At 40.3% G+C, this 15,768-nt stretch overlaps 1 protein-coding gene across 1 annotated transcript; it reads right to left on the reverse strand.

Moving 5' to 3' along the window:
- Positions 1–989: 989 nt before the first annotated feature.
- LOC306748796 (myocyte-specific enhancer factor 2D homolog) lies at positions 990–15,464 on the reverse strand (the record flags this gene model as incomplete). Its single annotated transcript, XM_079232016.1, has 12 exons — positions 15,352–15,464; positions 12,736–12,939; positions 12,218–12,355; positions 11,456–11,672; positions 11,078–11,134; positions 9,615–9,796; positions 8,396–8,425; positions 6,689–6,818; positions 5,740–5,995; positions 3,252–3,320; positions 1,958–2,008; positions 990–1,455 (listed from the first exon to the last, which is right to left on the reverse strand). The coding sequence occupies exons 1-12, from the start codon at positions 15,403–15,405 to the stop codon at positions 990–992; spliced, it is 1,854 nt and encodes a 617-aa protein (XP_079088142.1). The 5' UTR covers positions 15,406–15,464.
- Positions 15,465–15,768: the final 304 nt, after the last annotated feature.

Consider the following 15,768-nt stretch of genomic DNA (forward strand, 5'->3'; position numbering starts at 1 on the left):
CAACAATTTCCATCCAAGTTCCAGAGGAGATGAGGCGAGAGGACGGGAGGAGCACCCGTCTGAGGAGCGCGACGGCGAATTCAAAGCTTGAAAAGCATCAACAGTTTCTAGTTCTCGTTTCCGTGACAGTGCAGGTGATAATTCGTCATTGTCCTCGCATCGTGTGCGAGAGACATTTGGCATTTTATTAGTTGTAGAGGTTGATATTGGCACTCTAGCGAGGTGCTGGGCTCCACCTGAGGGCTCGGGCCTGCCTGGGGGTACGAGGTTGGGAAATGTGGCAGCGGAAAGAACCATTGATGGTTAAGTGTCTCAACCCTAGAAGACCCCGTTTGAGTCGGTTTGCTCAGTGCCAGATAGATGCTCAGTCCTCAAACTTGTCCAGATTAAGTTCTATCCAAAAGTGCAGTTTGGAAGTGATTTATGGAAGAATGAGGAGCCCATAATCCAAGCTATACTGGATTTCAAAGAGCAGGAAGTGGTGAGTCATACAAGTCCCATGACGCGGACATGCCACTAATCACATTGTGAACGATGCTCGATGTAAATACATGAAGGTGAAACCGTGTGATAAATGTTTTCAATGGTTTTGTCAGAAAAAAAGGTTCAACACCTAATTTCTACCAAAAGAAATGACTTTACGGGAGTTCATTCAAGCAAGAAGGCTTTAGAGATCTACTGTGCCTCTATTCAAGGATCTACACGGGACAACATATCCAGCTGAGCACTAAGTCATCCTCTCCTCACTCAGAGCGAGATCCCCAAAGGATTTTTATGTCTTTTTTTAAAATGTTTATTCGGCAAAGCCTCATAAGTCTGGGTGACGCAGCTGAGTTTTAGAATTTGGGACAGAGGCAGATCTGCGATGATAGTGTCACATGGCAGTGGGGTCGGGGCCGTGGGGGTTTAACAATGAGTGTGTGTGTGTTGCGGGTGTTTAAGTGTCACCAAAACTTCACTGTGGGTGCAAAGAGGTGTGGCAGGCAACTCTATGTGACCCAGGTATCCAATCTCATGCGCTTGATGTTTCCTCCCTCCTGCTCTGGTTCGTTCGACGCCCTAATGAGCTCGGCCGAGGGGCTGAAGTCGGGGCGGCTGCCGGGGCCTCCGCCTCCTGCAGCACCAGCTGTGCTGCCGCTGCCGCCGCCGCCGCTCCCACCTCCGCCACCAGCTGCACCAGTGTCATCACGATCGCTGCCTTCAAAGGAGCTGGCGTTGCTGCTGACGCTGTCTGCAGGCGAGCGGCCGGTCGGGGGCTCCAGGCACAGCAGGGAGCCCGGGTACTGCGGCGGTGCAGTCAGGACGGCTCCCCCTGAGGTCGAGGACGGCGTGGTAGAAGATGGTGGAGGGCACGGGGTGCTGCGATCCCTGCCGGGCGAGATGGGCTCTGACTTGATGCTCACACAGTTGGTGTTGACGGTCAGCGTGGCGCCTTGAGGTATATGGGTCACAGGCCTGAGAACAGGGTCACAGATGAAGAGGAGGACAATAGAAGATAAGGGACGGCACAAAGAGGAAAGGCGAGAAAACAAAACATACATATGATTATCTTCTTGACAAAAGGCATGAGAGAAACTGGAAGTTCACTTGTATCAAGACAAAAACCCACGTCACAAGGCACAGCACCAACAGGGCAAAGCCACATTCGATTATTCAATAATCCAATAAATTCGGCGCCTTCAAAAAGCAGAAGTAACCCTCCCGCTGTTCCCAAAAGATCAACACATCAACCCAGGAAGCATGAAAATGATTCGCGTGACAAGGTGGTTCGCAGTGAGTCGGCTATGAAGTGAAGAAACTACAGATGATAAACAGAAAATAATCTCGGGTTAGAGAACATGGTGGAAACCGAACTACGTCTTATTTCCTGTTTGACTGCAGACAGCACCCGACATGCTAAGGGGAAGCCAGCCAGAAGCACACAGACACACAGGAAAAAGAAAGTGAGATACAGTACCGGCCCAACCACTCATCTCTACCCAAGAGCAGGTTGGACGGGGAGCCAACACTGTGGGGGGAAAACAAAATGTTGGAGCCCAAACCGAAGGAAAGAGGTGGATTAGAGGTGGATTAGAAGGCATGTGTGGAGAAAAGTGTGACACATTATTGCAGGCAAAGTTTCTTCAACAACAGCAATAATGTTAATAATGTCTTAGAATCAGAAAAACAAAGACCCTAATCTGCTGAATTTGTGTTCCCACACACAACAAAATCCAGGCATGACAATCTTGTTTTTTGATCTACAAGCACAGTGAATGAAGCATTGAAGAAGAATAAAGAATAAATGTGTTAATCAGGACTGTCACGCGGTTTGAAGTTTACTCCTACAGAGTTTGTACGGTGGCTCTTAAGGACAAAAATGCATGCAAGAATAAATGCAAAAACATGAAAATGTTTGCTTCAGTAATGTACTTTTCATGGTTCAATTAAGGATTATTTTTAGAAAATAAAAGAAAGCAAACTAAAACAATTGAAATGTTAAGAAAGAAGGAAAACAGATAAATTACTGCAATAATATTGTGGCTTTGTATCATATTTTAGAGTGCATTACTCTTAATGTTTTAGCATTTTTACATTTGCAGTATTTCGGGATTTTGGGTGCTTGGCTTTCACTCTTGAACGTGTTCCTTAGAGGCCACCGTATTTGTGGACAGGAAAAATATGAGGAACATTTTTGTATCATAGAAAACAATCTTAAAACGTGTAATATATAATTGGCTGCAGTGTCACAATTTTATACATCTTTACTGCATCAACTTATTTATATTTGTGCTGCTAGCTAAATTAAAGAAATAATGGTTTAAAAATGTGGCATGTTTTAGTGACTGTTAGATACAGTTTTTAAGTTGTCTACAAGCTGCTGAGGCCCTTATTACTGAGTGAATTACACATTAATATGCTCAGAACAGCAAACAACACATATTGAAGGTTTCATGTCATGAAACTCAAATTTAGTAACCATACAACTTCTTGGATTACTTGCATGTAAACAATCATGAACGTTAACAGAGTGATTTTTTAGAAAAGGTTTATAACTGCAAATGTATATTCTCCTAATATAACTGAATTAATAACATCCTAAATACTTTTAAGGTTTATATTTAAGGCCAGTGCTTTACATTGAGTTAATAATATAAATGTAGGAAACATTTACTGTATGTTGTTTTATTTTAGACAAAAGCAATTAACATACAAAGTGGATTACAACCCACAAGCTCATGACATTTCACACACTGGTAGTGGCTGTTCACCTCAGGTTGGCAGCCAGGCTGGACACCTGGCTAGACAGCTCGCTGCTCTGCTTGTCCACGCCCCACATGCTGTGGACAAGAGGAGAGAGCACACTTCAAGGATCTGGTGTTCAACACGAACCCTGCAGCGCTCACTCAGCTCGCCTCACACTGCAACTGCACTTAAAAGGTTAGTGAATCTAATGCAGAGGCGTCTCAATCGTCTTCTTTATTTTAAAAAGGAGAACAAAAATCTGCCAAGAGCGTTTCCAAAAAGCCCAAATCACGTTCCACTTACTTGATTTCTGTCCAATTTCTAGAAATAGACCATTACAAAATTACATTTAAAATAATAAAAATGATTGTCAGAATATTTCCCTTCTTCAAAAGGAAAGTTTTAATTCTGACTTTGTTGAGTCCCTAAAGACATTCAAGTCTCAAAGTCTGGCTTCTAACAAGAATAACGACAAGAAAATAGAAGCTGAAGCTGACTGAGTGCACGTGTTTCTCCAAATATGAGGACCCATTCATATCAGGACAATATAACTATGTTTATGGAATAAAACCAGGGTGGAATTTCATATTGGACTCTTACAGCTTCCAGTAGCCCTTGAACTTTACGTCTTTATTAACAAACCTTTACATTTTAACCTGATATCAATGTCCCTTCTAAATAAGAATGAGGGTATAAAACATTAAACTATGTATCGCCGTCTAAACCCTGAAGTACATTGTATATTCTTATATAAATAATGCCTATGGACCAGTTGTGTATAACGTGTGGTTTGGAGGTATTGTGTTTGTGAACTGTTACATAAATCTTATTTATAGGGAACACTTATACAATAACATGAGCACACTTCAACCATTATTAAACCAACAACCTAATGCAACAGTGCAGAGGTTTAGTGGAAATGTGTTTACATGAATTATTTTCCTTAATTCCTGCAATAAGGTTCATGATGCAGTCCTTTAGTTCAAAATGTCTCTTTTAGTTGTAAAGTTGTACTTTAGCAGGCAAAATAAATCTGAGTTTTATCAGTCAACGAGCTTTAATTATAAAAATGAATGAAAGTAAAAAATAAAAGTGTGCATTACAAAATGTATTTCAGACGATATCGGTCAGCTCTAGTTTATATGTAAATAAGACGGTGAGATATGGCATAATTATTGGATGACACATCATTTACTAATACTTTATAGATCACTTAGAAGCCATTAACGAGTACCACTTTTGGGTTGACAGTTGAAAATCATTAGGGGTGGTGGGTAGAGTAAAAAAAAAAAGTTTAAGTTTTGTTACTTTATAATAATATTGACTCAAGATGAAGTAAAAGTACTACTTTAAAAAGATTAAAGTATCTCCTAAAAAACTACTCAAGTAGTCATGATCTATTTTAAATCAATGCATTTAGTTAAAACGGGTCCTTTTTCACAGATTTGATGTGGAATTCTTGAAGATCAAGAATTATGCATCAAGATATTCTTGAACTGTAGTAAATTGGGGGTCTTCCAGGGCGCATGGCCACACCTCGGTTCCATTTGCAGCGCTATGATTGGCTAGGAAGCCATCTTATCTCTCGCTGTTTGAAAATCGCTGTTGTACATGCGAGCGCAGCAGAGTAACTGATACAATTAGCTATACGTAAATGTTCTAAAGTAGTGAGAAGTTTGAAACGCAATATAAGGGAGTAGAAGTAACACACACAAAAATCGCAATTTATTTTTTTTACTCCACTTTACTTTATATATTTGTTTTAAATCATTCAAGTAAATGTAACAATGTACTACACTGCCAAAATAAGTTGAGATTCTAATGATTCAAAAATTCTGCAGTTACAAATGTAATTAATTAATAAAAGGACCTTTGAGAAGGTGAAATTGTTTCACACTGCTGAAATAACTCCAGAAAAACTGAATACCAGATATTCAGATTGATGTTATGAAGAGACTGAGATGGTGAGATGCTGGTGAGACCAATCCACTAACAAGGAATATGAATTGCTTGCATATAAAAGGTCATGGTATGGATGTCATGCAAGCTGACTGGTAAGGTCAGCAGGACAGTGTCTCAGTGTTAAGGGGGTTGTCATCAGGCAGAGAGCTTTTACAGCAGCCTGCCATTATCATCATCATCGTCATCATCGTCGTCATCATCATCTGTTACATTGTTCATTCCATACACATGACATATATTGCTTCTGTCCATCCGGGGAAAGGGATCCTCCTCTGTTGCTCTCCCGAAGGTTTCTTCCCTTTATTCCCCATGAAACATTTTTTTCTGTTTTTTTGGGAAAGTTGTTCCTGATCCGATGCGAGGTCCCAGGACAGGGATGTCGTATGCGTACAGATTGTAAAGCCCTCCGAGGCAAATTTGTAATTTGTGATTCTGGGCTATACAAAATAAACTGAATGGAATTGAATCACCATGCAAGTGACTGGAGAGCTTTTAAAAACAGATTTAAAAGAAAGACATAGTGCCGATGAAAAAAATAAAGAAAAGACTTACACCAAGTTGCTGAGTGATGCAAGATTAAGTTGCTGCTGCTGCTGCTGTTGTTGTTGTTGCTGCTGTTGCTGCTGCTGTTGCTGTTGCTGCTGTTGCTGCTGTTGCTGCTGCTGTTGCTGCTGCTGCTGTTGCTGTTGCTGTTGCTGCTGCTGCTGTTGCTGGGAAACAGCCTGCTGTTGCCATGTGGTTGGCAACAAGCCGCCAGGCGACGCCAGAGCGTGTAAAGCAGTGATGTCTGCACTGGTCAGCTGGTACTCTGAGAGGACAAAGGATAAAAAAAAGTCTGTGTAAAGCTTACTTTTTCTCAATTTAATTATCTGGGATAAAAAAAGAAAATCCTGGCAGTTTTTAAACTTGTTTTGACGGTAAAAAAAGAAAAAAAGAAACCTATTTTATTTATTTTTTAAAGCCACCTGGTGCACTAATGTTACAAATAGTAACACCATCACTAACGTCGGGTATATTTTACCTTATATAATGTGACATCAAAATATATTAAAATACAACAATAAAAGGCAAATTGAAGTACTCCTCTTCTATTTTACCCTATAGAATTTCTCATGAAAAAAACCCACTGGTATTATGGGGGGGACCCTAAAAAAATTTAAAAAGAGGCTCAAAGTCAGTCTCAAAATTAGGGAGTCGTCAATGAAACTTTTTCTTTGGTCTACCCGTTCCTGGGACATGTGAGCCTTGTCCTGTGAAGGCACAGTCTCCCTGCAATGGTAATATCCACCCAATTTTTCTTTACCCTCCATCACTAACGTCGGGTGAAAATATCCGAACACGTGAATGTTGAAAAAAAAAAACAGGAATTGGAGCAGGGAGAGTCTGTGAGCAGCATGGAGCTACACCAGGACCCACGCAACTCAGACAAAAGCAACACAATGAAAATGACGTAACCACAATCGCACGGGTAAAAATCACCCAAAGTTAGTGTTCAGCTCACCTGTGTTGTACGCTGTGGCCATGGCGGAGAAGGGCAGCCCTTGTGCCAGGAGACTCGGTGTGGCCACAGAGACCACCGGCGTGGTGAGGCTCTGTGACGCCTGGATTCCGGCTGCCAGCCGCTGGGCGTTCTGCCAGGAGAGGACACCGACGTGTTAGTCACGGCAGAAACAATTCTCACATGTGGCGGAAAGCTAATAGACTTATTTTCGACAATGTCAGTTCTGACATGCTGGGAATGACTATGTGCATATGGCTGAATTAAAAATGATGGATTGAGTCAAGTAAATCTCAAAGGCGAGTGGATTTACTATCAGGAGGTTCGTAGTATCATGCATCGAAAACGAGTTCCTTGTTTTGAGGGTGCCATAAACAGACATATTACATTAAAGGCAATTTATTCAACCATCAGATACACTTATGCCTTAATTAGATAGCAACAGAGAGAGATGACAGGAGGGGAGAGAGACACCAACCAGAGATATTGCAGCTCATACGCTAAGGCTAGCAGGGCGATACAAGACCTAAAATTATTCTCCATTGATTACTTAATTAATCGCTTCCTCTATGAAATATCAGTGAATAGAAAAACAGGTCCTGAAACTTAAGTTGACTTATCTAAGTTCTTTGTTTGGTCGGACCACGAGTCGGAAAACATTTAGATATTCAGTTTACTATCACAGGAGAACAACAAAACCAACAAATATTCAACTCTAAGAAGCTTGGACGGTTTGTTCTTTTTTCTGATGTATTTTCTGAAGAACAACCAATATATTGATTGACTACTCATTTCAGCTCTAATACTATCATCAATCTTTATTTTATACTATTATTAAAACAAACACTGGAAAATATCTTCAACTATTGTTTGACTTTTAATTGAATGTGCAGCTCATCTCACGTTTCTCCAGTGGATGTCACTACAGGCCTTACAGCAAGTTGCTGGCTGGGCTTTACGTTTCAATCATCACTTTTTAGAGAACAGGAACAGTGTTTGTCATTAGATGACAAAATCTGTGAAACCGCTACTATAAGGTTTTATTATCATGTACTTCTGCTGAAAGACATACATTTCTGAAGTAGTAAGACACTCTGGTCAAGCCGAATTATGAAAAATAAACGCAAAACTGAGCTGCTTTGTAAGAGTGAAAAATAGGAGGTCCTGCGAATAAAGAGAGAGAGATAAAGAGAGAGAATTATTAGAGTCAAATGCCTTTAATGTATTGCCAGTTAGTTTAAAAAAAATTAAAAATCTGACAATTTTGGTGGAAAGTGAAAATGAGTGTCAGTGAATGGGGAACATGCCACGCGTTGTTTGGCACCACAATGCCAAAGTGGAGGAACACCCATGCTTAATGTGGCATCACATGATGAAGTTAATGGACCTGATCAAACCTGACTAGATAACTCAAAAACAAACTCTGCTCAAGGACTGATTACCAAGATCTATTTTTTTTACATCTTTATTACTATTGCGATCGCATCATGATCCTAACAACATAACCACAAGCCCTGAATCACATGCAGTCAGGTGGGAGCCACACGCTGAATACCATCCCAAGAGATGTCAGTGGAAAAAGACCAAAACAATGAGAAACTCTTGCACAGTATAATACATCATGAACAGTCTTGTAACCATGCTAATAAAGTGTGGACAGTCGATAACCATCAACTCATGCGAGTGACCGACGTGGGAAACAAAAATCACCTCGTTTACCAATTCCAGCTCATCCTCTGTCTGCAAAGGGTGGCAACAGATCATATTAGTAGCTAAAAGTAAATAAAAACATACAACGTATACTAATTGTTACAGTAAATGCATGGGACCTGAAATCACAGAAGGCGCCTCCAACTAACAAGGGACAGCACAAATTAAATAGTTGATGAAACAATCTGACCTCAAGGGCCATTTAGTAGCAGGTCTGCAGCTTTTGCTCTTCTTCTCAGATATTTCTCAACACTTTTCTACTGTTCTCAAGGTCAAAAATGAATAATCAATGTCAACCTTTAAGCCAACATGAAAAACAAGTCTTTAGACCTGCAATATTTGTTGTTTGTTGGTTTATTTTTGGCCACATGTTATGTCGTGCCATCTTTTCTTTCATCTCTTCTTTTGATAAAACTAATAAGGTGACCGTTTTAGCAAACAGATGCCTCTTCATACACCGAGCAGACATGGAGCAACATTAGCATTCATTTGGAGTTGTGTCTACGTTCACTTGATGATTATAAGCCCAATGTTTACTTTTCTTTTAACTGAAAACATTGAATTGTGTCTATAATTCTCTGTTGGTCTGACCCGTTCCACACACAATAAGTCATGTGATCCATTGGTTAAATATAAATTAATACTGGAGGAAAAATGGAAATTTGAAGTTGGCAAACAGCTTATGAAGATTGTGTGATATAATCAAAAGCTCCAGGTTTTTTTTATTTTTATAAAAAGGTTGTAAGTAATCTCATCAGTATGTCAGTGGGAGTTAATTCATCTTTACTAACGTCGCCAAAGTTAGAGTGAAAGCGTAGAGCAAAGAGCACAAATCTCTCTGGTCTTTACCAACAACACAAAAAACATGGAAAGCAGCCTCCAATGGCCCATTTACTTTCTATATAATCAAGATAAGTTAATATGTTTATATATGACAATTCCCAAAGTTTTTAAATAGTTTTCCATCTCATTCATTGGCCGGTGAAGGCATGGTTTTCTGAGATAAAAAGGAAAACACGTTCTATCCCCTCATGTCCCTTAACAAATATTATATAGGTTCCAGGTGTCTTAGTTTTCTTATTGTTTGTAAGATCCTTACTTTTTATCATCCCAAGAGTGTTAACAAAAAGGTAAGAAGTGTCATGTTTTCCATTGTGTAAGGTCCAAAACGTTAACTAAAGGGACCCAGGCCCCACAAGTTCTGCTTGGGTAAGCTCACCATCTGCATGAGGCTCTTTCCGCCCTGCGAGGTGATGACTCTGAGGTCTGGCTTGCGGCTGCTGACCATCTGGGGGCTGGGAGGGGGGGGCGGAGACTTGGCCGGAACTACTTTCCCCAGACTGTTGCCGTTGGAAACGGTGAGGAGGCCTGGGGAGGCCCTGGCACTGGTGTATCCATTAGCTGCAGGGAGAAAGAGAAGCAATGGACAGAAATCAATGGGAAAATCAAACAGGTGAACTCAGACAACGGGGTACAGAAAGTGTGCACACTCAAAATTGTGTTGAAATAATAATCCTCTGCAAACTAATTTAAAGACGTCGTTTGTAAAAGCCCAAAAGATGATTTCTGAATCTTTTTTTGTTGGTGATTATTGGACATTATACCACAACAAATGTATTCATTCTACTAAAATCTTACACACACAAAAAATATGATTTGGGAGCTAACATTTTAAGTAAGCATACTAGATAATTTTACTGTGAAAACATAATAAAAAATAAAAAAAAGATTTGTGAAAATTAAAAAAGGACCATAAGGGGCTATAGGTGGTAAAATGAAAAAAATAAAGCATTAGAAGTGAGCTTCTGGGAATCCCATGCCTGTCTGTTGATGTTACTGGTGGCATCCCCTGATCCCTCCAACGCACCGCCACAGATGGTGCAGAGGAGGAGAGGAGGAATATTTTGGTGTTCATTTTGTGAACAGAAATTTCAACAATAAGCTTCTGTTGATGTTCTTTTATTTCATGACTAGATCGTAACAACAATGTAAATAGAAACAAATATTGTTAAATCTGTTTCCATTATGGCCTGAGACGAGACCGCTGACTCAGTTGGGCAAGGATGCCAATTTAGATTCTTTTTTTTTTTTCTGATTTCAAACAAGATTAAATTGTAAAATGTACAATGGACGAATGTCTAGGACCCATTCAAAAATAACAAGTATATTGGTTTTTCTTCAGAAAAATCTAAACGTCGACATGCTGTGGGGTGAGTCTGGTGTCTGCTGACGATATATACAATGCAGAGATAGGGGCTCACGATAGAGGGGTGCGTTTGATTCAGGGTTTCCGTGTTTCCCTTAAATTCATTCTACAGCGGAGCTCAGCCTGGCCACACACGGAGAGGCGCAGAGGAGCGAAGTGAAAGTAAAGTTGTCGATACGCGTTGCAGGCTCAGTAGTTAATATACAGCATACTACATGTATAATTAGATTGCAGTGCTGGCTGTAGGGTTTCTGCCAACTTGTGTGATCTCAACATTTTCAATAATTCCAGAGCAAAGTAAAGTTCCATCCATATTTGTTGGCATTAAGCCTTTATAAAAAAAGGTTTGTTGTTAGATTTGGGATAAATACTCAAATACAGACCAGATACCAGAGGAATTCTGGGCAATACACAAAAAGAAGCAATGACAAAAACCTTACTGGGAATCTGAACAAATATAGTAGCAGATTACTCACGAACTGGACTTGGGCATCCTCCATTTGAGTTACTCAGCTCGCCTCCCAGAAGAGCTCCTATTGAAAAAGGATTAAAGCGATGTCAACTAAAACCAACATTACACCAAGAGTTTTACAATGTTCTGATATATAGTACTTCTCCGGAAGTGTACAATTATTAGGTGACGTATTGACTTTAGATCTTCAATGCTTAATATTTGTTTGATGCAGATATTAGCTAATCATTTGAAGGTTGTACAAATAAATCAACGTTATAAATCCAAATATAATAATTACTACTTGAGAAGTATTCCTTATGTCAGAACTATCTCTTCCCAAAAGGCTGTTATTTATTATTATCTCGATCTCGCCGCACTCGGCAAAGCATCACTCGCTCACCTGCACTGGCTGGTCGCTGTGGCAATCCGGGAGACACCGTGTTTCTCTGAAGAGCCGGTTGCTGTGGCGACAGGAGGTGGGTATCCGTGAGCGATGATGATGTTACATAGGAGGTAGTTACCAGTGCGTTGCCAGGGTTACTAAACTGCAATGTGCTTTGATTAGACGCCTGGACTGGGACCGGCATGGAGAACGTCTGGGCCGCAGCGGTCGACTGCTGCAGAGGGAAGAGATCGTTTTAGTCTCCATCGTACACCAACTACACACCGCTCCATCAGACTGTGTGTTTGTACACAGATGTCTCTTTTGGTAAGCCGATATGTGTTTGATCACCAAATCCCCATTATTTCTTTTCTTCAACTGTAAAAAAAAAAAATCATGATTTATAGACATGAAGCACCAAGTGACAGCTTATTTCATATAAAATATGTACAAATAAAAGTAATATTTAAGGATATTCCCTTATCTTTATTAAATACACATTGAGAAGTATGTCACTTAAAAACAATGTATAGACTCAAACAAAAATCCATCCATCCAAACAAAAATCTTTGGCCAGGTTTGATGTGTCTGTTATTTCCTTCATCTCCTTCTGCAAACGACCCAGTAAAACCACCAGTAAGAGGAACTTAGGCCCAGTAGCCGTTTCCTGTAGGCACTCAAGCCAAACAACGAATAATAAACAGACAAATGTCTGACCAACAAGGTTACAGTGAAGAAAGAAGCAGAACAACAGTAATTACAACATACTTGAGTACTTACCCCGTAGCGTTTGAAGAGAACATCCATATCCTCTGTGGTCTTACGGTACTTGTCATCATTTAGGGGACTTTGGTCAATGGAGTCTTCACCGTCCGGCTCTGGACTATCACAACCGTTGAAGCCTTTCTTTCTCAAAGTCTATGAAAGTAAAAAAAAAAAAGGAGGGAGTATGTCAGTTTAGTTGCTGGAAACTGTGGTTGTCCCAATTACATTTTTTTGGCCCCAAAGCTGATCTGCTATTTTCCAATACCAAATCAGATACTTATATTTATCTAAACGTTAATTATATATGTATCTGACTCATCACCACACCATTTGAGGGCTGAGACTAAACCCAGCTAAACGGTGACTACTTGCGTCCTCATATCTCTTGGTCCTGAAACATCACTTGTACAAAAAGGGGGTCACAATTTTACGGGATTACGTGGAAAACACCTATATGCGTTATCAAGCTCATGCTGCATTTCCTAAAACTCAAGCAATGGGAACTGTCAATCTTAGCTGGGTCATGGATATACCTCAATAATATCTGCATTGGTCCGGCTCTCATGCGGCTCGTTGTACTCTGTGTATTTGAGCAGGACCTTGTCCATGTCAGTGCTGGCATACTGGAACAGCTTGTTGGCATGGTTGAAAATGATCAGAGCAATCTCGCAGTCACACAATACGCTCAGCTCGTAGGCTTTCTTCATCAAGCCAAACTTTCGCTTCGTGAACGTCACCTGAGAGAAAGCCGCAAAGGAAGTTGGGGAGAGGGGAACAGGGCAGAAGGTGGGAAAGATATGTGAGAACACACCCTTTATTTAAAGCTTAAAAGGTCAGAAATTCATATACAACTTGCACATTTTCTGTGTAACGCCGTTTCACTGTTCTTCATTTCAGAGTCTCTCTTTCTCAGGGTTAACACTTTGCTATTGAGATAAATATGTATATGATTTTTAGGTCTTGATCCACAAACAAAGAGGTCTGGACTTGCAAATCAAAAGTGTATTCAGTTCAGGGGAAGAAGTTAATGACTTGTGAATAAACTTTGCCTAGTAATGAAGACAATATATGCAGTCACATTACTGGCACATCAGGGAACATGTATAACAAATAGTATTTTGGTGCTCTGTCTGTCAGAATGGGGCAAACACTGTTACCCCCCTTGTTTCCCCTTCAGGTGCCAATCGGGTGATTAGTTGCCCAATTCTGCTGCACCTGGGTTCCTGAAGGCAAGCTGGCCAATCAGCTGAGTGGGCCCCGTTTAAAAGAGGAAGCCTGAAGAGTTCGGGGGTGTTTTTTTGTTCTATGCCATGTACACACTGACACTGCGGTTGCAAAGCGTGAAGGTTTGTGGTGGGAGGTTGAGGACAGTTGTAAGTTTGGGGTACCTGGACAATCACGTAAGTACTTTGCGTCTAGAAACATTAGGTTATTGCTCGGTGCTCCATGTGTATTTGTTTTGGTAGAACATTGTTTAGAGAAGCATGTGAAACAATTTTGTTGGTTTCTTTTCTAGCAGTAGTTTGCCAGGCCTAGTTTTGTCATCTTTATTTCTATTTTGTTTTGCACGACCACAACTGTCCTAACCGCTCCCACTTCATGGAGAACCTTTTTGTTGTTGTTGTTGTTGTTGTTAGCCACAACCATGTGTAAATAAATCTTGTTTAAAACGTTACTCCTACTTTTGGCTTTTATTCACATATTCCTTGGCTGTCATGCCCCCCCCCTTATCGCCTCGACTGAAAAGGGGACATAACAAACACGATGGAGTCCGTTTTCATCATCAATAATGACTCATCCTTTTTTGTGGAGCTGTGGATTGTTTTTAGTCATACTTCATCATCATAGGTTTTGATATTTGTACAATCAGTTATATGAATCAAAAGGAAATACTCGTCATTTTGTAATTTGTTGATTTTACTAGTTCATTTGCTTTTGTTTCCATAGACATTTTGATGACCGGTTTAAAGAAAGTTTGACGACTTGTGTCGTCTTGCTGCATACAAATTATTTTGAAATGCCTTACGTCGCAACAATTTGATTTATAGTGAAATACTTTCAGTATTATTCACTGTGCAAACAGTTTCTAGACAGAGTCTGCAGAGGTTAAAGTCAGAGCTGTGAGAAAGTGGTTCACAAAGATTATTACGCTGGGAAAGAACCCTAAAAATCCCAAATTAACATTTTTGTATGACTACTCATCTGACCCGACTGAGAAAACAAGACGTTGGTCGGGGAGGAAACCTGAAGAGGGGTGTGAGGGGTTACCATATGTGATAAATAAAAGAGCAAATGGAGCTGAAAGAGGCAAATTAATGAGGACAGCTGGCTCTAGAGTTTTTGAGAACTTTCACTGTAATACAGTGTATAATTGATTGGGACAATGACACGCACATGAAGCCAAATCAACAATAGAGCAGCTACAGAATGAGACAAATAAATCAGTTTGACTTCTAGACAGCAGAGTTCCCCTAAAATATATAACAATCTACCTGGTGTCTTGTACTGGGAGTGAAGGACAACAAACCTCAGTACCAAAACTGTTTGACATCAGTAAACTGCACACTTCACACGTTTCGTGATTATGAAGACTATCTCTTAATAATAACTGCTTTAAAATGGTCTTGAATTAAAATATAATTTCACACAGTACTGCCTGGGGATTAAAAGGTTTTCGAGGCACTCAAAAGTAAATTATGAAAATGTCTTTGTGAAATGTAATGTACAACTGCAGCGTTATCTAAAACATTATAATATCCAAGTCTCTAAAATAACAGAATTTTTAACTGATCATTAAAATTGTAAAATTCAAGATCAACCCCATCAATAAAATCAAGTTCTATTCAGTAATAACAAAATACATAGGGATTACTGCTGCATTTAAACAGAATACAATCAAACTTGAAATAATAAGTTAAATATACAAGGTTATGAATCTGATCAGACATTTAATACCAACTTTAACATGTGATTTGACAGACGTATAGCAGGTACCAAAAGTACAGAGGATCAAAGCCCTACATTCCCTATACAAAAGTGTACACTTTATTAAGCATATTCACCATAATTATCAAAACGCTTTTTGGTCGCAGCCCTCATCCGTATGACGAGTCACACAGAAGAACAGATGCAAACTAAGTTTGACTCACCTGCTTGTTCCTTTCGTCGGTGATCCGTTGGATCTGAATCTTTTTCCTACCCATAATGCTTTGCAGTTGTGGAGACAAACTTAGTCACTTAAGTGGAGAAGCGCCTCTCAGAGGGTGCGAGAGGAAGTGCAGCCTGCGACCTCTTACTTTCAGCCCCAAAAACTCTCAGACAGTGTCATGCATCCGAGGATACACGCACACACACATTTCTCTGCCCAGGTGTGGTCAAGCAACGCTGTCGACTCCTTTTGACGGGCGGCGAGATTGAAGAGTGGGTGCTGCAGGAGATGCGCGACGATGAGGGGAGGTCTTCAGTTCAGTGTTTGTTCACCGAGGAACAAAAAGGGACAATCTTCCCTGCAGCTGCTGTGGCGAGGAGGACGTCGCTCCTCTCCTGCGTGACACAGAGGGACAGCA

This window comes from Taurulus bubalis (genome assembly GCF_910589615.1).
Source record: "Taurulus bubalis genome assembly, chromosome: 16".
NCBI classification, from domain to species: domain Eukaryota; kingdom Metazoa; phylum Chordata; class Actinopteri; order Perciformes; family Cottidae; genus Taurulus; species Taurulus bubalis.